This window comes from Ascaphus truei, chromosome 2 (genome assembly GCF_040206685.1).
Source record: "Ascaphus truei isolate aAscTru1 chromosome 2, aAscTru1.hap1, whole genome shotgun sequence".
In the NCBI taxonomy this organism is placed as follows: Eukaryota; Metazoa; Chordata; class Amphibia; order Anura; family Ascaphidae; genus Ascaphus; species Ascaphus truei.
The window spans coordinates 467,003,433-467,019,857 of record NC_134484.1 but is presented as its reverse complement, the minus strand read 5'-3'; the positions used below and the strand labels follow the sequence as shown (position 1 = coordinate 467,019,857).

General features: G+C 49.6%; 1 protein-coding gene across 1 annotated transcript in view; it reads right to left on the bottom strand.

Annotated features, from left to right (window-relative positions):
• The window catches only part of DHX30 (DExH-box helicase 30), a 60,957-nt gene extending 44,849 nt beyond the window's left edge, over positions 1-16,108 (bottom strand). The window contains exons 1-5 of the mRNA XM_075588161.1: positions 15,910-16,108; positions 11,399-11,520; positions 9,318-9,428; positions 6,611-6,888; positions 96-216 (exon numbers count right to left, since the gene is read on the bottom strand). Coding sequence (XP_075444276.1) covers positions 96-216; positions 6,611-6,888; positions 9,318-9,428; positions 11,399-11,520; positions 15,910-16,093 — 816 coding nt within the window. The 5' untranslated portion in view covers positions 16,094-16,108. The remainder of the gene's footprint in view (positions 1-95; positions 217-6,610; positions 6,889-9,317; positions 9,429-11,398; positions 11,521-15,909) is intronic.
• Positions 16,109-16,425: the final 317 nt, after the last annotated feature.

Below are 16,425 nucleotides of genomic sequence, written 5' to 3'. Positions count from 1 at the left end.
CGTGATGTCTGCAAGTGCCAATGACACTACAGACACGGCCTCACCTCTGCCGTAAGCCCTGCGCGGAGCGGTGTGTCCCAGGCCATGAGACTTACCTTGGACGTGGTGGCGGAGGTGGCGGCCTGGATCACCATGGACAGCAGGCTTTTGGGATGAGAGAACTGAGCCAAAGCATTCACAGCACTGGCGTCATCCGCCATACCAACAGCAGGGAACCTGGCAGAGGAGAGACGTATAGCACGTTCAGTTTGCCCGCTGGGAACCACTGGGGTTTGTGCGACTGGTAAAGCCGGGAAAAGCACAATGGCACGGACCACAGCTGTGTGAAGGAGGGGAGACCCTCCCCCCCCCCCTTAATTCCCCTGTTGCTGTACGAGAGGTTTCCCGGGCCTGAAGGAGATGGTCACTAGGCACAGTCTAGAACACGGAACCCACAGACAAACGGAGAGCTTCTGAGAATCAGTGGGTTCCATTCATGTCACGCCGGAGCTACCCGATTCCAACCCCTGTGACAACTGCTCGTGACCTCGGGGAAGTCCCATTATCTCGTTAAATTGCAAACTCTTCCGGAAAATAATATTGTTTTATATACAGCTGTACATAGAATTTTGTAGGCACCCATCAACCTACAGACGTATAGAGAAACACGGCAATCACAATGGTCTAACCCCTACACCAATAAAGGTACTTACATTAAACGTTTTAAAGGCTTGAATTCAAATTTCAAACGTAGAATGGCCCTGACAGAATTTAAGAGGCTGGGAGGTGATATTTTGTTCTTAAAGGAGACTCATTTTGATTCGGTGGATCCCCCAAACAAATTAAAAAAATATATATATATATATATATATCCCACACCATTCTCCTGTCAAAGCAAAAAGAGAGGAGTAGCCATTCTTATCAAAAAAAGATATTCCCTTCCAGACCCCCCCCAAAAAATAAAATCGATAGGGCCCCAGAGGGGAGACATATAATACTGCAAGTATAGCAGTCACCATGATACATATTTACGCCCCAAATGATAACCAAGCTGAATTTCTGAAGGAGACACTGGACCAGATAAAGAGATTCGCCCGGAACCCCCTAATAATTGCAGGAGATTTTAATAAGGCCCAGATAGAGGAGACGGAAAGGCTTCAAGATGGACAAAGCAGCTGTTCTTTGATTAAAGGAAGAAGGCAGATCGTCTATTAGCTAGCAAACTAAGGGGAGTTCTGGCAAGATGCCAAATCAATGCTATCAAAACATACAAAGGGGAGATTGCACAGGACGCCGCCAACATAGCTGAGGAATTTCAGGAGTTTTACTCAAAACGATATAATCTTACGAAGGAAACATCCCCCCCCCCCCCCCAGCTTTCCTATCCAAAACTGACACATATTTAGAAAACTGTAACTTAACCAAGATATCGGAACCAGAGCAAATAAGACAATGCTAAAATTACCAACATAAAATTAATTAAAGTTATTAAAGAACTAAAAACTAACAATGCCCCAGGCCCAGGCGGACTTTAAAATTCTAACTATTAACATTTTTTATAAGAATGTCCCCGTGTTTGTTGGAGTAGTTTAACTCATTCCTGGAAGGGAGAAAACAATCTCCGAGCAGATGTCAAAAGCAGCACTAGCGATCCTACATAAAGAGGGCAAAGACCCTCAGAGATGTGGCAGCTACAGACCGGTCTCCCTCCTCAACACCGAGCTCAAAACCTGCAGCAACAATCTAGCCAGACGACTTCCACCGATACTAACTACTAACCTCATACATGTAGACCTAACCTCATACATGTAGACCTAACCTCATACATGTAGACCTAACCTCATACATGTAGACCTAACCTCATACATGTAGACCTAACCTCATACATGTAGACCTAACCTCATACATGTAGACCTAACCTCATACATGTAGACCTAACCTCATACATGTAGACCTAACCTCATACATGTAGACCTAACCTCATACATGTAGACCTAACCTCATACATGTAGACCTAACCTCATACATGTAGACCTAACCTCATACATGTAGACCTAACCTCATACATGTAGACCTAACCTCACACATGTAGACCTAACCTCACACATGTAGACCTAACCTCACACATGTAGACCTAACCTCACACATGTAGACCTAACCTCACACATATAGACCTAACCTCACACATATAGACCTAACCTCATACATATAGACCGGTGGGCTTTGTTTCAGAGAGACAGGCTTCAGACAACACCAGAAAAATAGTCTATATAAATCGAACGTATCAACACCAACAAACCAAAAGCTACACTGCTAAGCCTCGACACTGAAAAAGGCGTTTGAGCTAATAAATTGGCAATTCCTTAATAAAACCATGGAGGCCTTCGGCTTCAAGGGCTCATACATGACAGGTATACAAGCTCTATACAAAACCCCAACAGCCACCATGAGACTGCCAGGAGGGAATTGGAATAAAATCAACATTTCTAATGGTCCGAGACAGTGCTGTCCCCTCACACAGGAAGTATCAGTGAGTTCAAAGGAACTCATTATTAAGGACCGTGATATTTGTAATGAAACAATTAGCAAGTATTGTATGCAACTAATAAAAATGTATCAAAACACAGAAAGCTATATACTGCTCACTAGATTAAATAGATGTAATCTGCAAATATGAGTGTCGCCCAAAGAAATGCCTAGATTGGCATCGGGTGCATCAGATGTGCTAAATGTAACTGTATTACCAAAATTAGAGAAAAGGGTGTGTTACCACCCACCTCTCTAGCTAGAAGCCCATTAATAGATGCACTCCAGGGCTGTTTAAAACATAACATTTAAAAAACTTAGATTAAAAGAAGTCTACACATGGATTTATGATCACGTTCCATGTGTAGACTTCTTTTAATCCCAGTTTATTAAATGTTATGTTTTAAACAGCCCTGGAGTGCATCTATGAATTGGCTTCTAGCTAGAGAGGTGGGTGGTAACACACCCTTTTCTCTAATTTTGGTAATATAATAAAAATGTTTGCAGTCTCTCCGGGCACAGGTCAAAGTTACAGGTCAAAGTTGTACCGTTTATATTCAAGAACCTGAAAGTGCACCTACTCGAGCTTGGAGACTGGGGGATGGTTACATTGTTTAAAAGAACATACGCACTGCAGCCCAGGGGGAAGGGTCCGTACTAAGCATTGCGTACACCAAATACAGCTGTCAAGGTTCTGGGCTCACCTTCTGGGTCCATGTGACTCACTGTAAAGTGGTCTCCCCCATCAAGGACCCATTTACACAAGTGTTTAAAGAACTAATAGACACTTATGCAAGTATTATTTTTGAAGAATCAAAAGAATAAGAACTTACATTTTTTTTATATATTCATTATAGCTGAATTATTGTATACTAACCTTATATATATATATTTTTATGTTTCATATTTTAGATACTAACATATAGTTTAGGATTCTGACCAGAAACTACCAAACAGATCAGTGGATCCTGATTGGGTTATTATTATTAGGGGTTATATGTATTATTATTATTTTTTTTATCTGGTAACTAAACTAAAGAATTAAGAAAATGAAAGGGTTCCACATTGTATTATATCTGTGTGTGTTAGGGCATCAGGAGATAGCAGAGGTGAGAAATGTGTTAGGCTTAGCACATAGGGTGGCCCTTGGTATTAATATTATATTTAGTTATATCTGTGTACATATATTTTTAAGTGCGGCAGGAGGAGTGAGTTATATATACTCATACCTATTAATATTAAAGGCTATGTCAAGATTCAGTGTGTTTATAACCATTGATATAAAAAAGCTGAACTGGCAATGGCTTTACAGTATATACGTTACAGTTAGATAGACCCCTCAATATAGTACCGTATATTTATTCAGAAGATGCGTACATATATTCACATCAAATGTAAGATCAGAGAGATAGTATGTGTGAAAATTATACTTATTCTCTCAAGGATTTCCGTATATACAGTAATGAAGCAGCAAAGAAATATTTAGTTATGATATATGCGCGGGATTTGTTTTGTTGGTTCAGATTACCCACGTCTAGGTAATCAAACTTGATTATGACATATGTAGGCACATCAAATGTAATGACACTATGTATTGTGATCTTTTTAATACTAGTGGACAATTACAGAATTTTTATAATGGCTCGGGACATTTTATTCCCAGACCAAGCGAGCTAGGTTCCTGTACAGTAAAAACTAATGTAACTATAAGAGCAGAAATGTTTGTGTAATGGTGGGAGAAGAGTGTTGTATTCATGTACCCCACAATACAGCTAATATTACCTATGATGGACTAGGTATAAAAAACAGTGTCAAAATTGGAAGACTCTGAAATTAATAATATCTAACTGGGACTTATGACTAGGAACATGGTTTGGATCACTGGGAGCAAAGCTGGTGCAAGGGCTGATTATGTGTGTATGTGTTTTTGTTTTCATATTCATTGTTATCTCTTGCGTTAAAGGATTGATCACCAAGCTGACTGCTCCAGTCATTCCCTCCATGCCCCTCCAAGAAGATATATATGAAGAACCGACAGAAACCCCTCTAATACAACAATACCCTCCTGATGTGATCCAATGACAACTAAATGCTTGGCAGGAGAGGGAAGGACAATTGTGAATGGATATGGAGTGGGTGAGACTCCAAGGGATTGAGGATCTGGACCAAGGGTTATATCAAGGAAATACCCTCTACAAGGAAAGGATACCGTGTTTTACAAGAATAAAGTTATACATTTCTCACTGAAGATTTCGAAAAGTATAACAGCAGGGACTGATGAAGTAATATTGCTGAAATGAAGATACTGTTGATATTACTGAAATGGACTGGCGGGGTCTCTGGAGAAGGATTTAAGGCGATGTTCAGTTTCCATTTTGTCTGATCTGTTGTCTTTAGTATCCATTTTGTGTGTAAGAATGGGGTGTGAGTGAGTTTTGCTCTTGGCAGATTTACGACTGTGCCTGTAGTTTACGCCCACATTCCTAGTAAGGCTGGGGCCACGGTGTCTTCACCCGTGCAGAGGCGCGCGGAGGCTGAGGGAAAGCGGGTGCTTTCGGGCCGTGGGAGGGGCGCCCTCATTGAGCAAACCGCTCACGTGCCCCGTCAGTCACGCTGAGAAATCAGTTTAACCGATTTCTCACGCGACGCGCGCCCCCTCCTGCTTCCGCGCAGAAGTGCCCGCGCGCCGCATGGACGCGAACACTGCACTCAGGCAGTCTGTTCGCTCAGTGTGCGGATGTCTCTGCACGGTCTGCAGTGCCATGGCCCCAGCCTAAGGTTGTACTTGGTTCCTTTTACAGAGCTGTTTTAAGCCAGTTCTAACCAGGTTTTATGGAGCTGTGAGAGGATTCATTTAAGAATGAAGGAGTGGTTAGTATATTCTGCCTGGTAACCTATTTTGAACAAAGGAATCAAAAATGTATAAAAAAAAAAAAAAGGCATTTTTAGTCTTATAGACTTTTGAATGTGTATGATCATACTCTGCAATAAACTTCTCATTATCAAACGAACCCATGTTTGTGAGTTTGCAAACAACGACACTGTCTTTCCTGCTAGTGATGGATTTATATGGGATTGACCTTCATATGGGGAAGGGGCTATAGTACTTTATTTATACATTATGATGTATGTTTTTAGATCTGATAAAGTATTTTTCGATACAAGCAGAGGTCGCAGCTGAATTTCTGGTGATGATTCGGCATAGTGTGAATTCTGCAATATATGTTGATAATATTTGAATACTATATTTACACACATACCATGTAGGAGCAGCGCAGGAGCAGCGCAGGAGCAGCGCAGGAACGCCTGCTATAGAGAACCACTGGAGATCTGGAAAGGGTTTGGAGCGGAGCACGTAGGTTGTATTTTGTATAAACCCCTCACAGGTTTCCTGTTTTTTACCAACCAACAGTGAATAATCCTTTTAAAATACTTACAAGTATCTGATGTGATTAAACAAATTAAACAAAAATAAAATAAGGCACCCGTCAACCGTGATAAAACCTGCAAGGATTGCCCTTGTAACCCCTTCACTGCCAGAGAAGCCAGCAATGTGAAGGGGCCGACACGTCACATCGTACCTACAAAGACTAGTATTTGTGCTTCTGTAAGGGTCGGAATAAAGTGTTTTTCCAACGTTGGGAACCGCTGCCCTAGTCCGTAAAAAAATATGTTTTTTCATGAAAGACTAAAGTATCTCCAGCCGCTTATAGGTTAGTCCAAGGGTGGCCAACTTCAGCCCTCAAGGGCCACCACCAGGTCGGGTTTTCAGGATCTCCCTGCTTCAGCACAAGTGGTGCAGTCATAGATTGAGTCACCTGTGCTGAAGCAGGGATCTCCTGAACACCTGACCTGTTGGTGGCCCTTGAGGACAGGTGTTGCGCCACCCCCCCCCCCCCCCCCCCCGGGTCAGTCCTTTACACAGGCACTGCTCCGGCTCAGTGTAACTCTGGGTCAGTACCTGGTATCCTTGCTGGTATTTCTGCTCACTGTAACTCTGGGTCAGTACCTGGTATCCTTGCTGGTATTTCTGCTCAGTGTAACTCTGGGTCAGTACCTGGTATCCTTGCTGGTATTTCTGCTCACTGTAACTCTGGGTCAGTACCTGGTATCCTTGCTGGTATTTCTGCTCTCTGGCCGCGCCTGGGATAGGAACTTTTCTACGTCCAACATCACTTCTGCTGCTCCCCTCGTCTCCAGATTCAGGCTCATGGGCTTCTGGCCTGAAAACAGCTGCCCTCCACCTGCCTTGTCCGGGTCGCCTCTCTCCCAGAACCCAAGTTCTGGGGGTTGAGCTCCCTCCTGGGAACAGACCCGGTCAGCCAGCGCTCTGTATTTCTCGGGTTTGAACAGCTCGTTGCCGGGACCCAACAAACCCAGGTTCTGCCAAAGCACAAACACATGTATCTGGTATCCAACAGCAAAACAAGGCAGCATCCCATGCAGAAAACCCTACTGTTCCCATATAATCTCAGGGCGTACACCTTCAGGTATCGGTTATTTATCAAACCCCGCGCCTAACGCTATGCAAACAAACATGGCAGCTGCATAATCAATGTGTAGTGTCCTCCTCAACAGTTTCAACCAATCAGATCACCATATAGCAGGCTGGGTGTAACTCCTCACACTCACGTCAGCATGTCCACGTTTCTCTGTCTGAGTGCTATCGCTCACCGTCTCCTGCACCACCGAGACCTCAGCATCTTCATCACTCAGGAGACTACTTTCTAATGCTGCCACAGCAACTCTGGCTGGACCAGAACGGTCACATGGCAATTGTCATACGTACAATACTCTCGTTATATGGGGACTTACCTATTCACCCCCTCTTAAATGTACATGTCCTCCTCATGTGTATCTACCCAACGCCCTTACATAATATTATTAGCTATAAAATCTCTATTATCTCTACTATATACGCAGGCTCACCACTACTAAGGTTGTCAAATCTTAACATATATATATATACACATACATACATACATATACACACACACACACAAACCTAATACATTTATCAAACCTCTATATTAACCTTGTGTTAAAGAAAACAAAATATAACGCAGGGCGGTTAGTGAATTAAATAATGGTCCATTATTTGTAGCTACTGTATAAGAAATTATTACACGGGCACGTGGCGGGGCACACACTCGTGGCCAAGATATGGGCGACATTCCCATTCTGTGGTACTTTTGGTGTCTCGGCATTTTGCGTGAAGCCGCGTGTAACATTTGTGCCGTGCAAAGCGCTGGCATGGCTTACGACCAGCAGTAACATTTCTGCTTTGAACTGGATCGCCATCTACTTTGCCGATATTAACCCGACTGCCCCTTCTCTGCAGTTTGTTCACTCCCATCAGCAACCCAGGCGGACCCTGTCCCTGTAACACGGAAGCGGGGCGTCTCCGGAGCTGAACCCCATTCCGTTCAGCTCCGGGAACCCCCCGCGTCCTGAGATAATTACTTCCGTACGGGGTGCCGGTAGCCACTCCGCTAGCTGGGTTCACATGATGGCGGCGTTTCAAAGAGCCCGCACCCAGCGCCCAATAGAAAGCCGTGATATCATCAGGTTCAGCTTCCTATTGGACGACGTGACTCTGCTTTAAACTGTGCCGAGATACCGGCATCCCCTACGGAGGTCTGTGTCTCCCATAAGGGCTGGATTGTCTCCAACACCACCGTCTCCTCTGTGGCGGCTGCAGCTTCCAGGCTGGGTTTGTTGTCAAGGGCAGAGCTGGCGGTTACACACGGCCCTGATTGGATATGATGGCTGCATTGCCGCTGATTTTATGCTCATGAACGCGCGGGCCTTTCTATACGTCCAGTAGCCAACACGTCCGCTGATTCTGACATCTGATCAGCATTGTGACTGCAACCCTGATCATGGAGGACTTCAAGACCCAACTAGAAGCAGTGGTGTATCTCCATCACTGCCACGCGTTTCCGGGACACGGCACATGGTCCGAGTTTTGGGACGTTCCGAGTTTTCAATTTCTAGTCCCGTACAAATATGAGTCATTGTAAAATCTGATGTCAAATATGCAGACATCTGCAGCTGAGGGATTCTGGGATCAGTCGTGCTCCCGAGAATTGTAACAACAAAAAAATACACGTGTCGGTATTAGACAAGGAAGTTCTCTCTTGAAAGGAAACACCATCCAACTGTCCCATTATCACAGCAGCTCTTTGTATGTCTGTCCCCGGGTACTGCAGGAGCAAGGCCCCTATCTTTTCCTCAAGGCGAGACACACTGTGTATAGTTTATATTGGACAATATTCCAGGTGGAGTTTAGAATTGGCTGCTCTCTCATATGGTGCATTTAGCAGGATTTCCCCCTGTAGAAGTCTTGCAGACTTTCTGATTTCGCAGAGAGGTCATTTTGAGAAACTAAATGGTCACCTCGAGTCCTCCAGCAGGTCAGGTGTGCAGGATATCCCTGCTTCAGCACAGGTGGCTCAATCAGCGGCTCAGTCGAAGACTGATGGAATAGGACAGGAGTGGTCAACTCCAGCCCTCAAGGGTCAGGTTCTCAGGATATCCCTGCTTCAGCACAGGTGGCTCAATCAGTAGCTCAGATTAAGCCACTTGTGCTGAAGCAGGGATATCCTGCAAACCTGACCTGCTGGTGGCCCTTGAGGGCTGGAGTTGGCCTCTCCCTGACCTACACTTATCACATAGGCTTCAAATCTAAAACACTTCAGGCTGAGTCCCCGGGGGTAATGGCGGCGCGCGCCACACACACAGCACAGCCCTCTATGGGGCCGGCCCCAGTCGCCGTGTGTGGCCGCGGGGACAGCCCTGCTGCTCTGTACCTGGAATATCTTGCACGCGGCAGCCGCTGCCTGGCGCTCTGCGTCGATCTTCTTCTGTCCGTAGCCCTCCACCTCCATGGGCTTCGGCCATTTTATGCGCAGGGTCACTTTCTGGGAACAAGAAGCAGGCGAGTCATGGTCAGGGGAACTCTGGGAAAGTACAGCGGCCATTAATAATGCGCAGGGAAGCACTTCTTTCTTGTATGTAACACACACACAGGCGATAGCCCTGATGAAGTTTCTTTAGGGCAGGGGGGCGCCCCTCCAGTCCTCCCCAAACAGGTCAGGATATCCCAGCTTCAGCACAAGTGGCTCAATCAGAGGCTCAGTCTCAGTCAAAGACTGCACCACCTGTGCTGAAGCAGGGACTGATTGAGCCTACCACCACTATATTATGGGTACCTACCACCACTATATTATGGGTACCTACCACCACTATATTATGGGTACCTAGCACCACAGTATTATGGGTACCTAGCACCACAGTATTATGGGTACCTACCACCACTATAATATGGGTACCTACCACCACTATAATATGGGTACCTACCACCACTATATTATGGGTACCTACCACCACTATATTATGGGTACCTACCACCACTATATTTTGGGTACCTACCGTCCCTATATTATTGGGTACCTACCACCACTATATTATGGGTACCTACCACCACTATATTATGGGTACCTACCACCACTATATTATGGGTACCTACCACCACTATATTATGGGTACCTACCCCCACTCTATTACGGGTACCTACCACCACTCTATTATGGGTACCTAGCACCACTCTATTATGGGTACCTACCCCCACTCTATTATGGGTACCTACCCCCACTCTTTTATGGGTACCTACCCCCATTCTATTATGGGTACCTACCCCCACTCTATTATGGGTACCTACCCCCACTCTATTATTATCTAACAAGAAGCAGGCGAGTCATGGTCAGGGGAACTCTGGGAAAGTACAGCGGCCATTAATAATGCGCAGGGAAGCACTTCTTTCTTGTATGTAACACACACACAGGCGATAGCCCTGATGAAGTTTCTTTAGGGCAGGGGGGCGCCCCTCCAGTCCTCCCCAAACAGGTCAGGATATCCCAGCTTCAGCACAAGTGGCTCAATCAGAGGCTCAGTCTCAGTCAAAGACTGCACCACCTGTGCTGAAGCAGGGACTGATTGAGCCTACCACCACTATATTATGGGTACCTACCACCACTATATTATGGGTACCTACCACCACAGTATTATGGGTACCTAGCACCACAGTATTATGGGTACCTAGCACCACAGTATTATGGGTACCTACCACCACTATAATATGGGTACCTACCACCACTATAATATGGGTACTATATTATGGGTACCTACCACCACTATATTATGGGTACCTACCACCACTATATTTTGGGTACCTACCGTCCCTATATTATTGGGTACCTACCACCACTATATTATGGGTACCTACCACCACTATATTATGGGTACTAGCACCACTATATTATGGGTACCTACCACCACTATATTATGGGTACCTACCCCCACTCTATTACGGGTACCTACCACCACTCTATTATGGGTACCTAGCACCACTCTATTATGGGTACCTACCCCCACTCTATTATGGGTACCTACCCCCACTCTTTTATGGGTACCTACCCCCATTCTATTATGGGTACCTACCCCCACTCTATTATGGGTACCTACCCCCACTCTATTATTGGTAACTACCACCCCAGTATTATGGGTACCTAGCACCACAGTATTATGGGTACCTACCCCCACTCTATTATGGGTACCTACCCCCACTCTATTATTGGTAACTACCACCACAGTATTATGGGTACCTACCACCACTAACGCATTATAAGAGATTCCCCAACAAGCGAATCCTTGGAAAGCAGAGGTGCTGCTATAAGGGACATTACAATATTACGGGGGGTTTTCTTTTAGAGATTGAGCTTGTGTTTTTAATGATTTCCATAACGTTATGATTTGAAGGTAGCAGATGATTGATATATCTGAGGGCTCTCTCGTGGTCTGTCTGCCTCACGGGACGACGAGAGACACTCACATTTCCCCTGGCGTTGTTAGTGTGGATATAAACCAGCTTGTCTTTGGTGTGTGTGGTCTTCAGGGCTCTGCAAATCACATCGTTCAGTAAGCTTTTCGGCTTCGGGAATTCCTTTAAGAGACCTAAAGGGAAACAGGGCTGTGTTCAGGGTATACTACCGGGGAAACCCACATCCACGCACCGAGGGGAGGCGCAGCCCAGCGGGTTTTCGGGAAGCAGGTGGGGGGGGGGGCGGGTTTTCGGGAAGCAGGTGGGGGGAGGGTGTTCGGAAGCAGGTGGGGGGAAGGGTGTTCGGGAAGCAGGTGGGGGGGAGGGTGTTCGGGAAGCAGGTGGGGGGGAGGGTGTTCGGGAAGCAGGTGGGGGGGAGGGTGTTCGGGAAGCAGGTGGGGGGGAGGGTGTTCGGGAAGCAGGTGGGGGGGAGGGTGTTCGGGAAGCAGGTGGGGGGGAGGGTGTTCGGGAAGCAGGTGGGGGGGAGGGTGTTCGGGAAGCAGGTGGGGGGGAGGGTGTTCGGGAAGCAGGTGGAGGGGAGGGTGTTCGGGAAGCAGGTGGGGGGGAGGGTGTTCGGGAAGCAGGTGGGGGGGAGGGTGTTCGGGAAGCAGGTGGGGGGGAGGGTGTTCGGGAAGCAGGTGGGGGGAGGGTGTTCGGGAAGCAGGTGGGGGGGAGGGTGTTCGGGAAGCAGGTGGAGGGGAGGGTGTTCGGGAAGCAGGTGGGGGGGAGGGTGTTCGGGAAGCAGGTGGGGGGGAGGGTGTTCGGGAAGCAGGTGGGGGGGAGGGTGTTCGGGAAGCAGGTGGGGGGGAGGGTGTTCGGGAAGCAGGTGGGGGTGGAGGGTGTTCGGGAAGCAGGTGGGGGTGGAGGGTGTTCGGGAAGCAGGTGGGGGTGGAGGGTGTTCGGGAAGCAGGTGGGGGTGGAGGGTGTTCGGGAAGCAGGTGGGGGTGGAGGGTGTTCGGGAAGCAGGTGGGGGTGGAGGGTGTTCGGGAAGCAGGTGGGGGTGGAGGGTGTTCGGGAAGCAGATGGGGGGAGGGGTTTGAGGAAGCAGATGGGGGGAGGGGTTTGAGGAAGCAGATGGGGGGAGGGGTTTGAGGAAGCAGATGGGGGGAGGGGTTTGAGGAAGCAGATGGGGAGGGGTTTGAGGAAGCAGATGGAGGGAGTGGTTTGAGGAAGCAGATGGAGGGAGTGGTTTGAGGAAGCAGATGGAGGGAGGGATTTGAGGAAGCAGATGGAGGGAGGGGTTTGTGGAAGCAGATGGGGGGAGGGGTTTGAGGAAGCAGATGGGGGGAGGGGTTTGAGGAAGCAGATGGGGGAGAGGTTTGAGGAAGCAGATGGGGGGAGAGGTTTGAGGAAGCAGATGGGGGGAGAGGTTTGAGGAAGCAGATGGAGGGATGGGTTTGAGGAAGCAGATGGGGAGGGGTTTCAGGAAGCAGATGGGGAGGGGTTTCAGGAAGCAGATGGGGAGGGGTTTCAGAAAGCAGATGGGGAGGGGTTTCAGAAAGCAGATGGGGAGGGGTTTCAGAAAGCAGATGGGGAGGGGTTTCAGGAAGCAGGTGGGGGAGGGGTTTCAGGAAGCAGGTGGGGGAGGGGTTTCAGGAAGCAGGTGGGGGAGGGGTTTCAGGAAGCAGGTGGGGGAGGGGTTTCAGGAAGCAGGTGGGGGAGGGGTTTCAGGAAGCAGGTGGGGGAGGGGTTTCAGGAAGCAGGTAGGGGAGGGGTTTCAGGAAGCAGGTGGGGGAGGGGTTTGAGGAAGCAGGTGGGGGAGGGGTTTGAGGAAGCAGGTGGGGGAGGGGTTTGAGGAAGCAGATGGGGGGAGGGGTTTGAGGAAGCAGATGGGGGGAGGGGTTTAAGGAAGCAGATGGGGGGAGGGGTTTGAGGAAGCAGATGTGGGAGGGGTTTGAGGAAGCAGATGGGGGAGGGGTTTGAGGAAGCAGATGGAGGGAGGGGTTTGAGGAAGCAGATGGAGGGAGGGGTTTGAGGAAGCAGGTGGGGGAGGGGTTTGAGGAAGCAGGTGGGGGAGGGGTTTCAGGAAGCAGGTGGGGGAGGGGTTTCAGGAAGCAGGTGGGGGAGGGGTTTCAGGAAGCAGGTGGGGGAGGGGTTTCAGGAAGCAGGTGGGGGGGGTTTCAGGAAGCAGGTGGGGGAGGGGTTTCAGGAAGCAGGTGGGGGAGGGGTTTCAGGAAGCAGGTGGGGGAGGGGTTTCAGGAAGCAGGTGGGGGAGGGGTTTCAGGAAGCAGGTGGGGGAGGGGTTTCAGGAAGCAGGTGGGGGAGGGGTTTCAGGAAGCAGGTGGGGGAGGGGTTTCAGGAAGCAGGTGGGGGAGGGGTTTCAGGAAGCAGGTAGGGGAGGGGTTTCAGGAAGCAGGTAGGGGAGGGGTTTCAGGAAGCAGGTAGGGGAGGGGTTTCAGGAAGCAGGTGGGGGAGGGGTTTCAGGAAGCAGGTGGGGGAGGGGTTTCAGGAAGCAGGTGGGGGAGGGGTTTCAGGAAGCAGGTGGGGGAGGGGTTTCAGGAAGCAGGTAGGGGAGGGGTTTCAGGAAGCAGGTGGGGAAGGGGTTTCAGGAAGCAGGTGGGTGAGGGGTTTCAGGAAGCAGGTGGGGGAGGGGTTTCAGGAAGCAGGTGGGTGAGGGGTTTCAGGAAGCAGGTGGGTGAGGGGTTTCAGGAAGCAGGTGGGGGAGGGGTTTCAGGAAGCAGGTGGGGGAGGGGTTTCAGGAAGGAGGTGGGGGAGGGGTTTCAGGAAGGAGGTGGGGGAGGGGTTTCAGGAAGGAGGTGGGGGAGGGGTTTCAGGAAGGAGGTGGGGGAGGGGTTTCAGGAAGGAGGTGGGGGAGGGGTTTCAGGAAGGAGGTGGGGGAGGGGTTTCAGGAAGGAGGTGGGGGAGGGGTTTCAGGAAGGAGGTGGGGGAGGGGTTTCAGGAAGCAGGTGGGGGAGGGGTTTCAGGAAGCAGGTGGGGGAGGGGTTTCAGGAAGCAGGTGGGGGAGGAGTTTAAGGAAGCAGTTGGGGAGGGGTTTCAGGAAGCAGGTGGGGGAAGGGTTGCAGAAAGCAGATGGGGGAGGGGTTGCAGAAAGCAGATGGGGGAGGGGTTGCAGAAAGCAGATGGGGGAGGGGTTGCAGAAAGCAGATGGGGGCGGGGTTGCAGAAAGCAGATGGGGGCGGGGTTGCAGAAAGCAGATGGGGAGGGGTTGCAGAAAGCAGATGGGGGAGGGGTTGCAGAAAGCAGATGGGGGAGGGGTTGCAGAAAGCAGATGGGGGAGGGGTTGCAGAAAGCAGATGGGGGAGGGGTTGCAGAAAGCAGATGGGGGAGGGGTTGCAGAAAGCAGATGGGGGAGGGGTTGCAGAAAGCAGATGGGGGAGGGGTTGCAGAAAGCAGATGGGAGAGGGGTTGCAGAAAGCAGATGGGGGAGGGGTTGCAGAAAGCAGATGGGGGAGGGGTTGCAGAAAGCAGATGGGGGAGGGGTTGCAGAAAGCAGATGGGGGAGGGGTTTCAGGAAGTAAACTCAAACACCTTCCATACATTTGGTGTTGATGTAAAATGAATTGAGAATCTACCATGCCTGCTACATCAGAGCATAAACTCTGCCAACCCGATGCATGTCTCCATGGATTACTAGTGTCAGACAACTATCAGGGGCCTTTACACATCACCTTCCAGTTTACTTTGCAAAGGGCATCAGATCATTCAAGACACGTTAAAATGTACAACTTCCTACTTGTGCCCAAATAAAATGGAAACAGCGCTATTCCCACAGTGAGAAGATACATGCTGTGCTATTTGTACCTGTAAGTCATGTTTATAGCTTATATTAGAAAAGCACCAACACACACTAATTTAGTCACATACAAACAGATGGAGAAAATGCCAATTAAGGTGGGGGGCACTGAGACCTCTAAGAGTATCTGGCACTGGGGACACAAGCCTCTAGGACCAGTACTAATACTACCCAGGTCCAGTAGGAAGGTGTGAAAGAGATCACGACTGACTACTAGGTCCTAAATACAGGTAGACCTCTACCTCTAGAACCATCAGGGAGGAGCCATGGCCACACAGGGTTTTAATTGCAGTTACTCAGGTGAATTGAATGTTGGGAGAGGGTTTGGGAACCATTCAGAACGTGAAGGCAGAGGGCACTGACACCTCTAGGATCACTTTGGGGGAGAGGACACCGCCAGGAAGCAGGTAAAAACACTGACGTCTCTAAAACCATTAACACACGTGGGACCAAAAAGCTAAAGATTACTGACATCTAGGACAAGAAGAAAGGGGGGGGAGGGGGTACTGACATCTAGGACAAGAAGAAAGGGGGGGGAGGGGGTACTGACACCTCCAGGACTAGAAGACGGCGGGAGAACTGACACCTCTAGGACTAGAACACGTGGAAAGAGGGTGCTGATACCCCTAGGACTAGAAAACGGGGGAGGAGGGTCCTGACACCACTAGGACTAGAAAACGGGGGAGGAGGGTACTGAGACCCCTAGGACTAGAAGACGGGGGGTACTGATACCGCTAGGACCAGTGACCCTGTGACCTCCCCCACTCACCTCTCCCCATTTCCCCGCCGGGCCCGGGCTCTACGTCCCACTGCTCCTCCTCCTCCTCCTGGCTCCTTGTCGGCTCTGCTCGGGAGCAGCCGGTGGTGCGCGGCCTGACCTGCTGGCCGGACACCCGGCACATCCCCTGCGCCACCCGGCAGAGCAGCGGCATGATGCTGCGGGGCGCCGCCATGTCTGCAGGACACTGAGCTGGGACAGCGCACAGAGCGGCGCGGGGAGGGGGACAGCGCCGCGCGGGGGAGCAGCGGGCAGCGAGGGTACTGCAGCTCTCATAGAGAACCATGGGGACAGCAGCTGCCATAGAGAAGCAGGGAGACAGCGCCACGCGGAGAGTAAGGGAACAGCAGCTGCCATAGAGAAGCAGGGAGACAGCGCCACGCGGAGAGGAAGGGAACAGCAGCTGCCATAGAGAAGCAGGGAGACAGCGCCACGCGGAGAGGCATGGAACTGCAGCTGCCATAGAGAAGCAGGGAGACAGCGCCACGCGGAGAGGCATGGAACTGC